The sequence below is a fragment of the Myotis daubentonii genome, chromosome 3 (genome assembly GCF_963259705.1).
Source record: "Myotis daubentonii chromosome 3, mMyoDau2.1, whole genome shotgun sequence".
Lineage (NCBI taxonomy): Eukaryota > Metazoa > Chordata > Mammalia > Chiroptera > Vespertilionidae > Myotis > Myotis daubentonii.
The window spans coordinates 75163009-75184483 of record NC_081842.1 but is presented as its reverse complement, the minus strand read 5'-3'; the positions used below and the strand labels follow the sequence as shown (position 1 = coordinate 75184483).

The window sequence follows — 21475 nt, the reverse complement described above, 5'->3', positions numbered from 1 at the left end:
TGGATTCTTACATTGACCTATACTTTTTAAATAATTAAATATTTTGAGCATTATAATATACCAAATTTGAAAGGGAGTGAAGAGCATATATCTTAAAATATATTTCTGTATACCAGCAGTATTTTATAATTTAATAAGATGGTCCTCTTCCCTCTAAATGTTATTCCACAATGTCCTCACCATTGTATCTAAAGATACAGTGTAATGAATTTACAGAATCGCAGGAACTGATGAGAGAAAGAGACAGGAAGAATTACTGATTTTCTTATTTGTAGGAATTATACAATCATACCTACTTTATGATATATGACCCTTTGAAAGGCAATGCAGAAAGTAAATGTTTAGCAAATGTATCCCTTCTCAGATTCAGCAAAAGACGCATCTTGGCCCCCAACTATTTAAGTTTACTGAAAGGAAATTGAAAAAGGAAGAGAGAGAAGAAAAACCCTTTTATCTATTTCTCAAAATAACATTAAGTTTCATCAGCTCTCTTCTCCCATCTGCCATCCTTTCCAAATTACTTGGGAATTACAGGACCTTGAAACACACACACACACACACACACACACACACACACACACACACACAGAGTCTTACTTGTTTTATATCACATGACCTTTACAAATATCTTAAGCTCTTGTTTAATGCAATAAAGTATGGGAAGAAATATGAAATAACTTTATGTCATTGAATCATAAAATCATAGGCTTAGAAGATACTTTAAAGCTATCTACTTCACTCTCTATTAAAAGAACTATAGTATATTATCATCCTATATAATAAAGAGCTAATATGCAAATGGTCATCATGCTGTCATGCCGGGACCAGGGACCTGAGCCTGGGCCAGAGGACCTGAGGCTGCACCCTGTGCCCTGTGGGGCTTGATGGGGGTGGGGCCGGCTGGGTCTGGGTCTTGCATGATTTCGAGGTATGTGCGGATGGGCGGGGACTTGACTCTGGGTCCCACGGCACACCCCAGACTCTGAAAGAAGGGATATTTTCATATACATTTTACTAATTTTCTTTCATCTCTGACAATTCTATTATAGAAAAAGGGCAAATAGCAATATTAAAATATTTCCTCTAATTAATTCCCTTTTAATGTGCATGAATTTCATGCACCAGGCCACTAGTATTAAATAAAATGTCATATAGTTTGGAAAGTACATGTATAGTTTAGAAAGTACATATACTAAGTAGCATGTATAATTTGTGTTTGATTGTGGCACATGTGTTAGATTTGTTAGAATGTTTCTTGACATTTCTGTGAAGAGATTGCATCTCAAATTCCTAGAGTCAGGAATCAATGCCCTTGTATAGTTTACTATAAGATGTTTTGTGAGGAAAAAAGTTTGAATTTCATAATAGCAAGGTGTTTTATGCGCCTTTTCTAGATCCACCCCTTCATTCATATTCAGTCCTACTGAATGTTATTTAGTCCTACATGAAGATTCTATTTTGTAACAAAATTCCCTTTATTGGAAACCACATTTTATTGAATGAAGGAGGCCAATTGTTGAAAATCTAAACTAGTGGTTCTCAACTAGACTGGAGTTTGGGGCTGGGAATTTTCCACCCACAGGACATCTGTCATGTCTCGAGATTTTCTTGTCATAACTGGAGGAGGGTACTTTGGCATCTAATGGGCACAGATAGGGATGCTGCTAACATATACAGGACAGTCCCCCACAGTAAAGATTTACCGGTATTCAACCCACATGTCAGTGGTGATGAAGTTGAGAAACACAGATAAAAACTGATGTAACAAAATATTTACATGTTTTAGAGTTGTACATATTTTACTTTATTAATAAAGCATATTGGGACACTAGCATGTTTACCTGTCAAATTCATCAAATAAATGTGAAAGTAACTTCTAAGAATAACTTTCTTATTTCTACCTACTTCTCCTCAACAATTCGTTTGCACAAATAAATTTACCTAACATTTCTGTATAACTGAGAGTTATTTCTTATAAGCTCTGAGCCAATTATATTTTATGATCACTTGCCTGAGATTCTATATGTCAGGATTATTTAGTGAAGAGATTTTTCTTATGCTGTGATTTTCCCATGTATTTTCACTGAATTCTCCTATGTAGCCTTTCTAGTTCTATTGTTCTTTATCTTTAGTTAATTATTATTCATAAAAATTTAAATAATTATGCAAATATTTTCAAATATGTTTTTATAATTTATTTTATATCAGGACATATTTATAGAAACATCAGTATTAATAATTTATAACAATACCTTAAATTTATAGAACACATCAAATGTAGTTATTTTCTAGCCCATTTTAAAGCTTCTTATAACATATGCATGTACATGTAAATATAACATGTACCACATAAAAGTGCACAAACTTGTACATACACACACACACATTTCTTCTATATTTTACACTTAACCTCTTTGAGAAAGGACATCATAGGCATTCTATATTTGCAATAATGTCCAATAATCTCTAGACTACAAAACCATGAATAACTTAACGAACTTATATTATAGAGAGAAAATTGTAGGGAAATTCTAAGGCAAATTTAATTCAGACTTGGCAATTCAAAGATAAAAATCTCTTCTATGAAAAATATAAACAGAATCATTTGTGTTGACAAGTACTTTTAGTCTCACTGGCACTTCATCTTAAAGACAGACATCTTTAGAAATCAGGATGCCAATTCATCACCAAACCACAGTTGTCCTTGTAGCCACTTCATCCCTACAGAGTTGGAGAGATTAGCTTTCTCCCATGTTTAAGAATTTCCTTTCTCTCAGGTGAACCTGGAAGTCAGTATACTCTTATCAGAAGAAGAAGGTTGATGATTATAACAAACTTGAAAATTATTTTTTAAATCATCATAATTGTAGACCCTAATTCCACCCAATTGATTATCATTCATTCATTCTGCCCTAAATTTGTAGACTAGTGCTTCTGTCTGTAACTGTTGGCCTTTTACCTATTGGCCTGATTCTTGTCACATGTCATATTTTCCTTATGTTTTTTATGTTTGAAAGAGTCCTTCCCTGGCTAATTTTAGATGTCAAGTTGTCATTAAAAGATTCAATGCATGAATTTTAAAATAATTTTAAATTATCACTGCTTTAAATCATCTTTAAATTATTGTGGTCATCACAAGTAACAAAATGACATTTCATAGTATCATTTGCAAATCACAGAGCACGAATAATCCTTAATTTCTCTTGAAAGGAAAGGGGGCATGTTTTCTGTAGTTTTATCCATGAACTCTTACAAAAATGTTGTATTATTTCTCTTCAAAAAAAGATAGTGCCATGCAAAAACAAATCCCCGTTTTATATGAATCAAAATTTATGACACCCTTGAGAATATATGGTAGGAATAAGAATTCTCAAAATCCCAGTGTTGTCAACTCCTTCCTGATTTTCAAAAGTTAATTTGATAAACAAAATGGAAAGGAGTCCACAATGTTCAAATGAGCAGTCACCTTATTAGAAGCCCATTTTATTCTAGGAGCTGCTCGTAGGGATGCAGAGACTAAACATATATGGTCCCTTCCCTGTTGTAACTGCACTTTCATCACTAATACATTATGGACTTGAAATCTGTAGAGCTTTACCATTTTAATAAAATTTGATGTGTGTGTATATATATCACATTAAAGTTCTCTAGGGAAGATAAAAGAAAAAGGGTCTGTATGAAAGCACGAAGCATTACATTTTTGGAAAAGGAATTCTCTCTTGCTTCTCTGTATATCTGGCAAACGATTCCCCTCGTTGGTACCTAAGCCCTGTAAGTTGTTTTCACTTCTTGACTAACTATGGGAGCAGCGTCAGTTGTCGAAAGATGTGCTTTTATCATGATGAGATAATTAGAGGTGGATGTCCTGCCATAATCTAAGGTATAGATCCAGATTATTTTAGGGTTATTGCATATTCAAACACCTTGTTATATACTGATGAATAAAACAAAACATTAAATCACAAAATGGTTTCCTTGGCTTGGCATACCTGTCCCTGGTTAATGCATTAACAGATGTTAAAATGCACAATTAAAATTCCATATTTAGAAGCTAAAGAATTGTAGAAAATTATTCTGTGTTGTGAAATAAAGCAGTTTCTTAACTCCAATTAGTTGGCCTATCTGCAACCATGGATCTCATTCCTCACAATTCTTATTTTTATTTTAATAAGGCTGAAGAGATCATCTCTTCATTTACAGGCTTATGCTTTTCAATGGATCGAAGTTAAAAGGAGTTAAATTTACAACATAGGAAAGACTAAGCAATTTAAAAAATATTGAGGTAATTTTTATATTATAGCATTGAAGATACAGTAAACAATTTTAGTAAACATCTTATCTCCAATAGCAAGTGAAAACCACATTCTTGTGGGTTATACCATGTGTACTTTATTTCAACAATGTTAAAAATTCTGGAAACTAGTTGTTATGTGACATAAATACATAAAATTTGTGTTATTTTTAATGTTTTTGTTCACTGGAGCAAAATTGCTTTAAAGGGAAATAGCTTCCTTAACTGACAGAATTTTTAAATAGGGATTTTATTGCTGTTTTTATTTTTACAAAGGTTAATTATTTTTATCCCAATATGAAATTTTGTGTGTGTTGTGATTCGTGGGTAATGGTGAAATATGCTATTCACCCTGCCCTGTTTCTTCAGAAAGTCATAAAATGGTCTTATTTATGTGTTGCAAATTGCCTTAGCTTTGCACTTTAGCACCACCTGGTGGACAAAATATTTTTCTCTACCATTAAATTTAGCCCCTTCACTCTATATCCAATTATGACATATCTTAATTATAAAAATATTTAATCTTAAAGATTATGGTAAACAATATCAGATAAAAACCTGAGGTGTTTCCTAAGTACTATTGACAAGTTAAATATCTGAGTTTTTCTAAAATTACATGAATATATATGGATTTGAATAGTCTATTACATACAAATATAAAAATTGTGGGGTATTTTCTTTTTACAATTTAATTTTTATCATTTACATATTTTTATATAGAATTAAATGTGTAAGAAGTTTTCAGTGCCTTAGTTTCAAATTATGGTTTAAGTTAGATTGTTTGCATTTTGTAAATACTTTATGAAGAATTTTCATACAACAAATTCTTATTGTGACAATAATTTATTTAAAATTCAAACTAGTGTTTTAACCATTACTACTACAACATAAGCCCTTTTCATGCTTATTTTCCCATTTATAATTAAAATTTATTGCAGCCCTATATGTATTAGTTCTTAGTTTTTAATACTTTAAAATTTTTTCCAGAAGATAAATATATTTTCAAGTGAAAATTATATTTTAAGTTAGTTTTGATAATTTAATACATGTTCATCTTTGTCTAGTTCCACACTTCTTTGAAATATAGTGAATGTTTTTCCCATGAAATACAGAGAGCCCGGCCTTTGTGGCTCAGTGGTTGAGTGTCGACCTATGAACCAGATGGTCACAGTTAGATCCCTCATTAGGGCACATGCCCTGGTTGTGGGCTCATGTGCCCCAGTGGCGAGTGTACAGGAGGCAGCCGATCAATGATTCTCTCTCATCATTGATCTTTCTCTCTCTCTCTCTCTCTCTCTCTCTCTCTCTCTCTCTCTCTCTCTCTCTCCTTCTCCCTTGCTCTCTGAAATCAATTAAAATATATTTTAAAAAATACAGAGAAAATACAGATTTCACTGTGTTCATTGGGAATACACTCTTTGAATTCCCTGATAAAATTGGAGGAGGGAGGCTGTAAATTTGAATTTCATGACATTCAAAGGCTTAGTAGCTAAATAAGAGCTGATGATATTTAGATAGTACTAGTATATATGTTCTAGCTTCACACTTTTAGTATGTCATTTAAGATAAAATGATAATAAATAAACGTCAAGATATATATCTTAAAATGTATTTACAGCAGTCTCCCCTGCCCCCTGAATCCAAGACTTCAATTCTTACGTTTCAGTTACCATGGACAGCCAAGGTCAGAAAATATTAAAGGGAAAATTCCAGAAATAAACAATTCATAAGTTTAAATGAGCACCATTCTGAGTAGTTTGATGAAATCTTATGCTATCCTGCCCTGTCCTATTTTATTGTTAACTAGGGGCCCAGTGCACCAATTTGTGCACCTTGAAAGGAATTGTGGGCCATGAGGCTGCGGTGGGCACAGGGGAGGGTCTCGGCCCATCCTCCATGCCATCACACGGCCCCTCCCACTGTGGTCCCGGTCCTCTGTCTGCCAGCAGCCCTGCTCCTGCCACAACAGCTCCCACATGCTGATGACACCGGCCCTGCTAGCACCACTGATGATGTAGAGCGATTGGGGCCAGCGCCACCAGTGGGTGCCAGCGGTGCTGGTGCTGTCAGTGGGTGCCAGCAGCGGCTGCTGCCCATCGCCCCTCAGGAGCAGGCGGAGGTGGAGAAGTCCTCAGGAGTGATTGGGGCCGGCAGCTGCCACTTGCACCCATTGATGGTGCTGAGCCATTGGGGCCCGCACAGGGCACCAGCAGCAGGCGTGAGCGCCTGGTGGGACCGCAGCGTGCAGGAGCAAAGAATTTTTAATAACCACCAGAGGCTCACCCCGATGACAGCAACCAGCGCCTGCCTTGGTCTGGCACCCCCACTCACCTGATCCACCATCCTGTCGCAGCCAATGCCCACCATGTTCCGTGTGCACCCTCTAGTGGTCAGCGCACATCATAGCGACTGGTTGTTCTGTTGTTCGGTTGTTCAGTTGTCCCACTGTTCGGTCTATTTGCATATTATGGTTTTATATAGAGAGATTATTGCTGTTAATCTCTTATTGTGCCTAATTTAGAAATTTATTATATGTATGTATAGGGTGGGGCAAAAATAGGTTTATAGTTGTTTGTATGGAACAATATACAATAATTAATAATAATACAAAAATGAACTCTGTTTTGCATCCTCACAACTGTAAACCTACTTTTGCCCCATGCTCTATATGTAGGAAAAATATGTAGTCTATTTAGGGCTTGGTACTATCTGTGGTTTCAGGCATCTATTGAGGGTCTTGGAACATATCCCCTGTGGATAAGGGGAACTACTGTACTTTGTTACTTCAAGAAAATACTTAAAATTTTCTCTGTTGTTGTTTTTTTTCCTAAGGCCTTGGATTGTATACTGTAAGTTCAACGTATGGAGATACCATTATCATGCCTTGCCGACTCGATGTACCTCAGAACCTCATGTTTGGCAAATGGAAATATGTAAGTGGGACCTCCCTTGGGTTTGGTTAATTTGGCCTCTAGTTTTTGAAATAAAATTCCATCTGTGAGCGAATGTGAATTTCAAATGAACATATTGGAAATACTCAGCTGCAGTACAAATGGAAGAAGGTAGAATTCCTGTGTTGAACATATAAAAAGAATTAATTCCTAAGTCTTACATAACAAATACTATTTTAAAATAAAGCCAATAAACACCTAATTCTTAGGTCATATTAATCTGAAAAACCCAACCTTCAGTGTTAGAGGCAGAAGGAAAGGCAGAGTTCCAGAGAAAAGCGGGTGGCGTACAGGACAGAGCCTCGCGGAAGACAGCAGCGACATGACATGCTCGTGTTCTGCTTAGTGCACCTATTGCTGTGGCCAGCATACCCAAGTGTTCACTGAAAACTAATCATCAGTACTAAAAGCTCATTTCGGGTGATTTAGTCTCAGAACTGTGTTGGTATGGTAGGTGCCTTTTACATTTAACATTGTTGACTTTATCCATTTTTTTCAGACAGCAAATTCATATTTTCTCAAGTATCCAGGTACAGATGGATCTGGAAATGGAGGGTAGATACCCTGGTAGGCGGATGTAGAGCAGTTAGGTAACATTGGCTGACAAAATGTCTCAACTTAGTTACCAAAACCAACAAAAGGTGTTCTATGAGACATGATTTCCCAATGCTGGGTCACATGAGACTCATGGTAGTTTATCAGCTTAAAATAGACATGTTTCCTTGAACATAATGGCAAATGTGCCCCAGCTTCTTGATATATTAAAATATATTTGAATAAGAAAATGATTTAATAGTCAAATAATTTTTGAAGTTCATTTTGAAGTTCAGAGCTTTTCATATATTAGGGTGCATTCTGAATTGTCTGAGTTTGATTGATTTCTTAGGTTTATTAAACCATACAAACTTTCCCCCTCAGATATATGTAAAAATAAACATTCTACAGAGCACAATTTAGGAAATGTGGTCAATGTGCTTAAGGCTGCACCAAAGGGTGGTATAGCACATTCTTTTAAAATATGGGTTCTGAAGTCAGACCAGCATGTTCTACCACACACTCACTGTGGGATTCTGGGCAGGGAATTAATCCCCATTTTCTCATCGATAAAATGAGTTGATAAGAATAATCTTCCCTATAGTATTGTGAGGGTTACATGAAGTAACTCATATCACAGTGCTTGGCACATGGATAGTTGCATGAAAAATATAAGCTGTTATGACTGTGGGGCTGCGAAGTCCAAGCACACTGTATGTGAGGGGCATGTGAAAGGAGAGCGAGGCAGTGCAGCGACAAAGCACTTCACTGTGCTCACCCGCCTCTCTGACCCAGCGCACATTAAACTATTTCTGACTTCCTATAAAAGTGGACATATGAAGTTAAGGCTTATGAGGACAAAGTCTATTTGCACCCCTAAAATTCCTATGGACTGGAGACTACCACAGAGTCTATTTGCACCCCTAAAATTCCTACTGTCTGAAGACTATGACCTGTTGAGTCAAATTTACTGCCAAAATTAGTAGAACACAGATGGTGCAAGCTTCTGTGATCACAGACTTCTCTGAGGATAACCTAGGGAATAATTTTCACCTAAGCTGCACTGGCACTGTGGCAGTGGAAACAAACAATAATGGCAATTTTCAAATGGTTAATGTAGTAAAAAGCTTCAGCAATAAACTGATGAGATGCATCTGATGGACCATGTGCTCTGAAAACTGTTGATTTGCAGGCATCGTATACAAGCTCTAATATAATTTAGCCTGAGAGACAAGTGGCAGGTTTGGAAAGAATGAAAGGGAGCAAACACTGAGGAAGGAAGGATCATCTCTTCCCCTCCTGTGTGGTCACCTCCCAGTGAATGGAGATCCTAACTCCCGGTGCTCCCCTTTGCACCCCACTCCCACAACCTCTTCACCTGTACCTGCCTCCATGCCTGGTACGGAGGCAGCATCTAAAGGCTGTAGAGAGTGGTGCTAGGTAGTCACGTTGGAGCCAGATTGCTGCGCTCCAGTCTTGCTTTGCTGAGATACACTAGCTGGGCCTTTGGAGAAGTTACATAACCAATCTCTGTCTCCATTGTCTAGTCTGGCACTAATGTCATAACTCTCAAGGTTGTTATGAGTATTAAATTAATGAATGCATAGATAGCTCAAATAAAGCACTTGGTATACAGTTAAGTACTCAAAACTTAACTATTATTTATTGTATAAATGAATGAATACACAAATTTGAGGTACTGGTCTAACATATTTCTCTTAATGAGTAATGATTTAGGGCAAGGATTTACATTATAAACCTGTGACAAAATTAAAATATTTAAGAACAGTATTGATGTATTCATATATTCAACCAACTAAAACTTGGGAACTCCAAGGTTAGATTAGTAATTGCATTAGTGTGGGCCCTTATTACAAAATACCAGAGACATGGACTTAAACAACAGATATGTCCCACAACTCTGGAGGCTGAGAAGTCCAAGATCAAGGTGAGGTGCTAGCACATTCGACTCCTGGTGGGGGTCCTCCTGATTTGTAGACAGCTGACAGTTTGCTACGTGCTCATATAGCCTCTCCTCTGTGCTCCCAGGGAGAGATAGACACCACCCATGTCTCTCACCTTCTTATACAGGCACTAATCCCAAATGAGTGCACCATTGCCAGGACCTCATCTAAACCTATTTACCTCTCAAGGGCTTCATCTCCCAATACTAACACATGGGGCTAGGACTTTGACATGGATTAGGTGAGGACATAAACATTGCATCCAGAACAGTAATAAATATTAATAATTTTTAAAATGTAACACTTTGAAATTCTCTATGCACTTTAAAATGTTTTATCATTTTTATTTTCTCAAAGGTCTTGAGGTAGGTAGAAGAGAGATTCCCCCTATTTTTTATTGAATTCCTTTAATAGGTAAGATAATTCTTATGGGAGCAGACGAAGAAATGAATTACATGTCTTAGTGCTTTTGGCGTAGCCGTGTATGCCCAGATTATATTTTATTTTGATAAAAAGCTTTTATATGAAAGCCCTTTGAGCTAAGTTTTATGCCTCAGGTAGAAAAACTATGGATTTTAGTGATTAATCTGATTCTATTGCTAAATGGACATGATTGTTTCACAAGGGCAAATACTGTTCCTCCATGAAGAGTCATTAAACTATGCTATGTGTAAAGGTCAGCTGTGTCAGTCTTGGCTGAAAAATGAAAGGAATGGGTATTTAAAGTACCATATATACATTAAAGTCATGAATATGCAAAAGAATCCTCCATGACTGCTAAAGGCATGTTTGCAGCTCAGGTGTATGCTTGCTCTGGTGGTTAGCTGAATATCATTGTGTGCATTTGTATATTTGTTTACATCTATTTTTTTCCCTTTATATGAGACACAAGGCCAGCTCTTGTTAGTTTTTAAATGGTCACTAATTCTGCCCTCCAGATGCAAGGAAGGCTCAGATTCCTAGAGCTTTGCCCTTCCCTCTTCAGATATTTAAGCGGGTACCTGTAAAGTAACTTACAGCTTCTCTTGTGAAGATTAATTTTCTGTACCCAAAGATTTATGTGAGGCTTTATCCATGATTATTCTTTTTGGACACAACTGCAAATATCAGTGGAAGAATACGGCCAAAGAAATTTTGTTGTTCTGGATATGATCCTGAAACATCAGCATAAGCTTGTATTTAAAATGTATTGTTATTTTAACTTTTAGGAAAAGCCCGATGGCTCCCCAGTATTTATTGCCTTCAGATCCTCTACGAAGAAAAGTGTGCAGTATGACGATGTGCCAGAATACAAAGACAGATTGAGCCTCTCCGAAAACTACACTCTGTCCATCAGTAATGCGAGGATCAGCGATGAAAAGAGATTTGTGTGCATGCTAGTGACTGAGGACAACGTGTTCGAGGCTCCTACAATAGTCAAGGTGTTCAGTAAGTAGTCGGCAGTATAAGTGCTAAGTGGGATTGATGGCTGGTACTAGAAAATGTTCCTGAGAAAGAGGAGAACTCTCTGCAGTGTCTCCACAAGCAGGTATCTGTGTAAGAGGATTCCTAGCGATCTTCATTCTCATGCATTCTGTAAGTGAGGAAAACAAAACAAAACAAAATTCAAAAAGGATTTTAAAGTGAGGGACTAAAAGAGTATTCTCTGTTGTTTTGTCGGCTAAAATTTCCTGTGATGTGAGGTATTACTATGTGAGAATTGGGGCTTGATTTTTTTTTTAGTTTACTTTTTTTTATTGATTAAGGTATTACATATGTGTCCTTATCTCCTCATTGCCTGCCCCCCCCCCACTCATGCCCTCACCCCCCTGGTGTCTGTGTCCATTGGTTAGGCTCATATGCATGCATACAAGTCCCTTGGTTGATCTCACCCCCTTACCCCCACCCTCTCCTGCCTTCCCTCTGAGGTTTGATGGTCTGATCGATGCTTCTCTGTTTCTGAATCTGTTCACGTGATCTTTAACATACACTGACACGTACAAATAAATATCCTGTGATATTACATATTTACACAGCACATACACGTAATCATGCATGTCATGCATACATATATTTGTTTTAGGCAGAATTTTGATGTATAAAATACAGGCAAAATCCAAACTATATTATGATTTAGACATCTAAGTTTTATATATGTGTGTATATGTATAACGCACCCCCCCCAACACACACACACACATATCCTAGCCTTTAATGCTTGCTGATTTATTTCTTCAAAAGTGTTCAGTAGGTGTATAAAATTGCCCTAAAATAACAAAATTAACCATATCCTGAATGTATATGTAGAAAACAAGACAGGGAAAACATAGAGTAGGGTTAAAAGAAGAGTGTGGAAGAAACTTGGAGTAACTACGTAGTCATTATGTCAAGGCTCCCCTGCCCCAACAGGTAATGTGACTTGGCAAATAGCTATGCAAATGAGTGACATGACATGAGAAGTTCTAATTAACGTATTTTATCTTTTAATATTGAAAATAAAATGCCCCACCTCTATTGCATCATAATATTTTAGAAAATACAGGGAGAAAATCATCTCCAAAGCTTCAGAATGCCAGTCTTTTTAATTAGGGAAGAAGGTCTCACTTTTCAGTTTTTTTTCTCTCTGCTTCCTGGTGACTTGGCAGCACCTAGAAATAATTAAAATAAATAGGGAAGGCAGAAACCCAGAGGGCCATGGTATTGCAGCAATAAGCATGGATTTTTCTTGTTTCTCTCATAATAGCCTATGCAACTAGGGAGGACTGTCCCTTAAGTATTTATGTGGACTTCAAAGCTCCTATGGACTTCATGACACAGATTCAAAGAGTGCTTTGTTCTCCAGAAGAAACTTGTAAAAGCATATGACAGGTTTCAGTTGGTTACCTTTTTAGCTTAGAAGGCACTTGCCAGAAACCATCCACTCTTCTCGATTATTTTAGGAATCAAACCAACTGTCAAGTGTTTGTCAGTCATTCCGCCTTCTGTTAAACACCCCAAAAAAACTACAACCTGTATTTGGCAATGGCCCATGTACTTTTTTTTCTTTCTTTTACTTCATGTTGGTGCCATTAGGAAGATGGATGGTACACTGCTAGGGACGCTCTCTAAAGAGAGCATTTTTTTTAAATGAGGTCATGATGTCATAAATTTAAGCACATTCAAGAATGTACCCCAGCAGGTGCAGAGATTAAGTCGCAGCACTCCAAAGTTTCTGTGTTTGATTTGTCATTGTCGGGTTTCTTTTTTAATGGGCTAAAATTACCTAATCTCAAGATAGTATACAAGAAAGTTGAGAAAGTCCAGGTTGTTACATTTGTGACAATTTTCAGACTATACTCTTTTTAAAAAAAAAAATGCCCTACAGCAAGCTGAAAAAAATTCAGTTGGTCTAATTAGATAAAATTTGCAAACCATTTTGGAATACAGAGGATTTCTGATTGTGAAAACAAACTCACACCCGCATACCCTCAGCACCCCTAACCCCTTCTCTTTTGAATGTTGTTGAAAACAAAGTGATTCTCAGAAACAGAATTTGCATTCCAGGCCCTGGGCCAGGGAGAATTTAAATGGACAAGTTACAAGCTCTAGAAAATGGAGTCTTGTACTAGTAACCATGGGACACTGCAAGGCTTATCAAATGAACAGCACAGCTCATGATAAAGAAAATGTGTACAAGAGCATATAGGGGCTTCGCTTCATTTTCTAAAAGAAAGAATTTACTTTGGGTCACTTTTCATAAAGCAAACAGCAGCTGTGGCAGGGAGGCTTTCATGCTACGCATGCATATATTGCAGTCACTTAAGAGTTACTAGGCTCATCAATCAGTCCTCTGTTTCCTTCTGTCAAATCACCTAGCAACATGCACTGTGTACCACAGAATGGAGAGTGGTTAACGTGAGCTAATCCCAGATCAGCTTGCTGCAGAGTGTCATCTCATGGGCAAAGTCAAATTGCATTTATTCAAACTAGGAGCCATGACTGATGACTTTGTTACCTCTAATGTAGGGTTGTTTGTTTAGTTTTCACCTATACCTCAAATGTAAGAAATCATTTCAATAAAGCAGCCCAGATCACAATAAATTGTGTGCTTTGTCACCACTAATACAGCTTTTTTATTTTTTGGCAGTTGAATGGCATTGAAATCAAACTGTTTTTACATTTAATGTCCATTTGAAGTTAATACCATTGAAAAGGAAGAATAGACCTTTAAAAGTTCTCAAAGATTCACTCCAGTCATTGTGCAAAGGTCTTAGAGGTCAAATGGGTACCCAGATTGCCAAATGGCTGCTGTCAGTGGTATCAAGGAAAAATCACGGAACTGGTCATCAGGAGACTGAGCTTTGTTAGATGTGCTGTTGCCAGGCAGGGGTGGTTCAGTACTTGAGCATCCACCTATGAACCGGGAGGTCATGGTTGGATTCCCAGCCAGGGCACATGCCTAGATTGCAGGCTTGACCCCCAGTGGGTGGCTTGCTGGAGATAGCAGACTAGTGATTCTCTCTCATCATTGATGTTTCTATCTCTCTCTTCCTTTCCTTCTTCTCTGAAATAATTATATATATATATATATTGATAATTTCTACCCTTGGGCAAGTCACTTCATAGTATGCTGGGGCTAAGCATCCCTCCTCATCACTAAAATAAATTCTTTGGATTAGAAGCCAGTTTTCCCATTGTGTTCCTAAGATCCGCTTGACAATTCTAGAGCGTTGAGAAAGTGAGGAGCTACTTCTATTATATTAACTAGAATTCCACCTACTCAGTATTTCAAAGTTTTCTCATGATAATTTGTTCAGAGGGGAAATGAGGGGAAGCAGAAGAGCTTCACCTCTAAGAAATCATTTGAAAACCACAATCCAGGCTAATCTGTCCAGCCTCTTATACTCTGGTGTCTGTCGTGTTAAAGAAAGACTTGCTCCCATGACATAGAGTCTGGTGTGCACCTGGACCCGCTCTTCTCTCTGTTTTACAGAGTTATTTTAGCACTTGCTTTGGATATTGTTCTCAGTGTTTTATCAGAGTTGAGCATGCTTCCTCCTACCTCCCTGGGGAAAGTTAGTCAACCTGCAAATAATTTTTCTAATGAAGGAAGCAGAAAGTGACCTATTTAACAAATGAGACCTAAATTATATATTTTATTCTAATTCTTTAAATATAAAAAAAAAACACCTTTCCCATCTCATGAGGAAAATAAGCTCAATCCATGCTCACAATGGTTTACCTAAAGTACATCAGGATTTGTGAGGGGTGATTGCTAGCAAAGTTCTGAGAAAAGCACTCTGAGCCAACGTCACAGTTCACCTGCCTTTCCTTGCTCTCCTGCCACATCAAATTGAGCTCTCCCGTGTCTGGTTTTATAATAACACTCTACCTTGTGGATGATATAGAGCAGTTTTGCATTCATTACTCCATCCTCACTTGGCTATAAGACACTTGACAAAATTATTTTAATAATGCAAATAAATTTGGGGCATGACTTTTTCTTTCAGTTCTATACTTTTTCTTTCAGTTCAGTTCTATGAATCCTTGAATCATATTAAGACATAATTCATGAAAAGTTTTTTTAAACACTTTGGAATCAATATGCAATTTTGTTAAAATAGTACGTGTGTCCTCTTTTATAGTCTTCCAACTAATACTCATCGATTGTTGCAAGCTAATATAAGAGAAAATTACATACAGAATATATAGTTAATATAGAGGGTTTGAAACAAAAGCTTAAAGAGAAAATAACTCAAATAAATGCAATAGGTATTACTATTACTTCCACAATACCCACTGTGATTCCCTCTTTCACATAGGAAGATGAATCAGTGTAAAGAGGACTAAAGTTTAAGCATTCTTTCATCAAGGTTCTTTGGGTTTGCTAGTTTCATTTTATTAAAAAAAGAATAAATTTTTGAAGACATTAATGGTAGTTGGTCCTTTACACATGGCCAAGTATTCATGATCTTATGTGAATTGATAAAACATCACAGGATTCACCAGGCAAAAGAGAGAAATATATTTCACATAAGAGGAAGTATGTTCTCAACTGTGATTTTGGTGAACTAGAAAGTAGTGAGACTTAGGCAAACTGACTACCTACATTTTGTTTTAAGAACCTCCGTTTTTTCAGAGGATCTTTCAAATCTCTCCATGTATTCCAGGCATAGAAACTACAGAAGAAGAAACAAACAAACAAAAAACCACACACATTTTTTTCTTGTTAATTTTGACTTGATTGACCACATAAATAAATTTAGGATCTTATTTCCCTTCAGCTCTCAGAGAGTTTTTACTAAATTATCGATTTTAGTTCCCAAAGGATTTTTGTTTACCTATTTAAGCCCCAAGATTTTCATTATGTTTGAATATTTTGGTTGCAGACTTCTTTCAAATGTATTATATTTGCATTAAAACATCAATTCTCAACAGATTTAATGATTAGCAATAACTCTGAGTTGTGATTATGAACACAATGATACTACATTAAACATAGTGATCACATCAAGGCTTAATGATATATGGAAGGCTTCCCAGAAGTTGCTGTTTATATTGAGTTTTTATCAGTTTTTAATAAGTTTTCTTGGTCATTTTTTTGTTTGTTCATCCTCACCAGAGGTTATTGGGTGGGGGGGGAGAGAGAGAGAGAGAGAGAGAGAGAGAGAGAGAGAGAGAGAGAGAGAGAGAGAGAGAGATGGATGTGAGAGAAACACATCTATTGGTTGCCTTCTGCATACACCCCAACCAGGGCCTGGGACCGAACAAACCTGAAACCCACGTATGTGCCCTTGACCAGGAATCAAACCTGAGACCCTTCAGTGAGAAAGGCTGATGCTCTAACGGCTGAGCAACACCAGCCAGGGCTGATCACATCTTTAATAACCAGGGAGTTAAGTGTCACTTCCTGTTTGTATCAATGTAGTTGCCTCTGTCATGCCTTTCTATTCTTCTATGTTTCTTTTTTATATGTTTCTATCTTTTTAATGTTTTGTTTCTAATATATGTATTTAGAAAATAGATAATCACTTGTGAAAATTGTATAATATTTCTAGAATTAATAGTAAATAGGCCCTCTATAATTAAAGTGCATGAGTTCCACATTCCACACATAAGCAGATTTATTATTATTCATTATTCTAATTTATAATATAAAATATTGCAAAGGGGAAATGAACTCTCAATATTAATCTGAAGAAGTTTACATTTCTTGTTTATAGTCCTGGTGATACTCACTTTGCTGCCCCGCCTTTTTTGTTTTCATCTTTGTCTCCTGGAATGGTCAGGGTAGGTAGCATGCCTGATAACTGAATTCCAGATTGAGTAATAATTATAAAAAGCCAGTTTAGTTTGGTATTGGAGTTGATGAATAATAAGACTATAAAAGAAAGACTAGCTGGTTGTTTTTATATGTCTGTTTATATGAGGATAGAATAATTTTGCACCATGCAATTCACAAAAAATCAATGCCAACGAGGCAATCTCCATTTTCTGTAGGCTAATTGTTAGAGATAATTAAAAATTTCATCAATGCTAGAAAACTAGTGGAAAAGAATAAAATAAGCTTAAATACTACCTTGTTGCTGAAATTTTTAACCAATTCTTCTTGATGCCTCTATCAGAATTTGTGCTTACAGAATTTCCTGTATTTAAAATGCTTCTGTCCATTATCTCAGTTTACAAATTTGAAAAATATCACCACATTTATAGTTTTGTAATATGACTTGACTTGATAAGGTTTGAGATATACTGGAAAGTTGGGCCTCTGTGTCCCTTAATTAACTTTGTATTTCTCATTATTTTAGAGCAATGATTCTGAAACTTTATTGTGTCCTCTGTTCCCTATGGAACTTGTTAAAAATGTAAATATATGGGATTCTTCCCCCCCCCCCCCGGTTCTATTGGCCTGGTAGAACTCAGAAATCTGCATAGTAAACAAGTACCCCTGTGATTCTGATTCATGTGCATTCAGGTCCTTCACCTAAGGAGTTGGAAGCTATTGATAAGTGGGCATGGTAATCATGTCCATATTTATTCTTTATAACGTGTCCAGAAAACACTATTGATATTTTATTCAAAGGAGTTGCAAACATTTTAAATAATATTTAACATAATAAAGCAAATATTTAAAGAGGTGGACTAACTTGATTTCATAATGACATTTTATATAGGAAACCTACTAGTATATGTTTTGCTTGATTTTTCTAGTTTGAGTAAATGAATTATTTTTATAAGCCAAAACACATATTTTTATACTTCCACATGTACTTAAAACCTTTCTCTACTTAACTTTAGAGCAACCATCTAAACCTGAAATTGTTAGCAAAGCACCATTTCTTGAAACAGAGCAGCTGAAAAAGGTAAGAGCTTGTTTTTGATTAGTTGCTTTCCTTAGCCTAGTATTAAATGCCTTCTCTGGGCCTCAGATGCCAAGACAAACAAGATAGTGATTGTGTAGCTGACAGTGTGACAGGTGCCAGTCAGAAGGTCTGCAGAAGGTGGAGTGGGGACACAGAGGAAGGCGATGCCATTTCTGAAGGAGAAGAGGGAAATGAGAGTAGAGAGAAGCATGTCTTTCTTGTTTGAATGAACTGAACATTTTTAATGGAGTCATGAAAGATGAGTAGATTTTTCCCAGGCCAGCAATTTGAAGTAATATGATGTGGAAGAGAATGACATTTTTTGGAAAACATAGTTATTTCCATTGCCGAACTTTTGGGTGCTAAGACAGTAGGTGAGAGAGTGAAGTAAGAGGTAAATCTTGAGAGGTAAGAAGAGGCTGGTTTATGATGGGCCTTATGTGTTACACAGGGAATTTGGACTTTATTCTATTGACAAGTTAAACTACTGAAAAGTTGAAGTAAAAGTCAGATTTGAAATATCACATTAGCAGAGGTGTGAGGGAGGCTGTAATGGAAGAGGGACAAATCTGGAGTTCCATATTTGGGCACATCGGTTGACTAATAATCCCATTTCAGTAGCTAATTTTACCTTATGATGGAATAAAAACAAGTCTGGAATTCTTTTAATCACATTAACTTTTCCTGCATAAATTAGTTTATAAACAATAAATGTTAAAGTTAAAACACATTTGAAGAAAAGCGGTGGGTGTATGCACTGTAGTATGGAATGGATGTAGTATGAAGCCGAAGAGGTAGCCACACTGTAACACTGTTAGTGATTTCTGCATATGCAGATCTATGAACCATGGCAATCGTCAGTGTTAATGTAATTATGTTATTTAGTTCATAAGGAATCGTGTTAAAAAGGAATTTAGTTAAAAAGGAATCATGCACAAAATAAAATGGATAATGTTTTTACATGAATGTTTTTACTATTTATTAATAGTTGCAGCATCTGTGGCATAATTTAAAATGGGCAAGACCATAATTGTTTTTATATAAGAGAGCATTCATTCAGCCCTTAGTCAGTGCTTGGAAAATGAGTGGGTCAGGAAAACTTTGGGATGACTCTACTGGTAAAATCCCCTGACGATTCTGAGCTTCCAAATTGACAACCACTGAGGAAACCAAAGTAGTAACATTTCCTCTTTTATTTTGCAGTTGGGTGACTGCATTTCAAAAGACAGTTATCCAGAGGGCAACATCACGTGGTACAGGAGTGGAATAGTGCTGCAACCCCTTGAAGGAGGTGGGTACTAAGTGGGCAAAGTTCAGACGACCTGCTTTGACTTCTCTCATCTGGGATGCCTTGAACTGTCCTGCACCTGAATGTGTTGCCCGCTTTTGATCTGTGACTATGTGCTATGTTACTTTAGGTACCCATTAAATCACTAAGTGATTTTTAAAACACCATTTTAGCCCTTGTGCAGAAGAATCTAGAGCAGAGAAAACGATTCTGTGTGTGGCATGTTTTAGAAGTTAATTAGAGTGAGTGGAAAATCAGATTCCGGGATTCTATTTCTGTCTTTGTCTCTGGTTCATGGTTTTGAAAAGATGTCCTACCTCACTACATGTCACTTTCCCCTCCTATTGAATACATGAGAAGGACAAAACCACTTCTTAAAGGTGTTTGTGGCATTTAATTAAGAATTGCGATTTTTTTTTTAAATGAAGATCCTGTCATTAGTGTTCTGTATTTTCTTCAGTGGTGGACATAGTTTTTAAAAAAGAAATGGACCCGGTAACTCAACTCTACACCATGACTTCATCCCTGGAGTACAAGACAACCAAGGCTGACATACAAATGCCATTCACCTGCTCTGTGACATATTATGGACCATCGGGCCAGAAAAGAGTTTTTTCTGAACAAGCAGTCTTTGATATCTACTGTAAGTAACTCAACATATCATTATGCAATTTAATTCATTAGGAAAAAAATTCAAAATGCTTATCAGCCTTTTAAGTCGCTAATGATTTTGGGATTCTACTTTCAACCCCATACTCCTACTCCATAGCACACTAATAATCTCTTCCTCGTTGAAAGACCTATAGAATAAAGGCTTACGTGTCTTGTGATATCTTTCACTCCCTAATTGGTTTTTTTTTTAGTGTTTTTTTTCTGTATTCTGCTAGATGCTAAAGTTCCTTAAATACAAGATCTCTAACTTAGTCTTATCCCTCTGATGGTTCTGAGCCCTGACACATAGCCCTGAACTTTCTAGGAGTTCAAAATGCCCTCCGATGCTTTCCTAAATGAATGACAGATGAACAGAGGCTTATGGCTGATTGGTCTTCTAGATAAAGGCTTTCCATTTCAATTATGAGATTTATTTTATTAGTGAAATCAGTTGCTTAAGTTAAATAGGATGTTGTATTCCAAGATGTTTTGGTTAACTTTATTTCACAGATTTGAAACCTGTAATAATAGACTACAAAGGAAACTTCTTAATTATCTGGTCTAACTTAATTATTTTGCTTAGCAGTAAAGTGAGGCCCTGAAACTTGTCCTAAATTAGAGGCTGGGGTAGAATCGTTTTCTCTAATGCCGTGCTCTTTCCTGTAAGACAGATGCCAAGATAATCTAATGATGAAGAGCAAACGTGCTGGTGATCCTGGCTCTGCTCTGTTATTACTCTGTGTTTCTAGAAGAGTAGCTTAAATACTCTAGGGTTCACTCTTCTTATCTCAAAATGGGAAAAATATAATACTTAATTTAATAGTGTCATTATGGAGATTAAGTGAAATCACAAATCTAAAATGGCATACTGTATGGCATATTAAATGCTCTTTATTAAGTACTATTTTCATTATTACAAAATTATCATTGTTACTACATAAAGATATATATAGTGATATCTTTTTAGGAAAAGGCAAGAAAGAAGTTTATTTTTTAAATGCATCAAAAATTCTTGTAATGCTGCCATGTGTTGGAGCATAACCTAACACTTCTACATCTGCTCTGGAAAAAGGACATAAAGTCCACCTGAGCCTTAGAGTTTTTAACCCACCTACATTTCTATTTTGGTTCCATAAAGTGTGGAACCTTATTAAGAACAAAACTGAAATTCCACTTGTCCTAATAATAAAGGGTCATTTTTGCCTTTCACTTTGCAAATATGCACATTTCAACTTCACTCAAAAGCAATGATTGAGAGGATTTCATCATGTGCAGCTTATCTAAAAACAAGCTATTATTTCTCTCTGTTCAAATATTCAACTGGAAATAAACTGTCTTGGTATAAGTGCAGTAATACAAGAGAGGAAAGAGCATCAAGATGAGTACTAAAGAATGGGAAATTGGCTTAAGAAAGAACAAGTGTATGTGCGTGTCAGGCATGGGGAGTTTGATAGGCAGAGAGGTTCTTGATCTTA

The 21475-nt window shown here is 36.5% G+C and overlaps 1 protein-coding gene across 5 annotated transcripts in view; it reads left to right on the top strand.

Annotated features, from left to right (window-relative positions):
- Positions 1-21475, top strand: part of ALCAM (activated leukocyte cell adhesion molecule) — a 217611-nt gene that overhangs the window by 149100 nt on the left and 47036 nt on the right. For all 5 annotated transcript variants that reach the window (XM_059687937.1, XM_059687936.1, XM_059687935.1 and 2 more), the window contains exons 2-6: positions 7124-7224; positions 10949-11168; positions 17997-18061; positions 19265-19352; positions 19810-19992. In XM_059687937.1, the coding sequence (XP_059543920.1) occupies positions 7124-7224; positions 10949-11168; positions 17997-18061; positions 19265-19352; positions 19810-19992 (657 nt within the window). The remainder of the gene's footprint in view (positions 1-7123; positions 7225-10948; positions 11169-17996; positions 18062-19264; positions 19353-19809; positions 19993-21475) is intronic.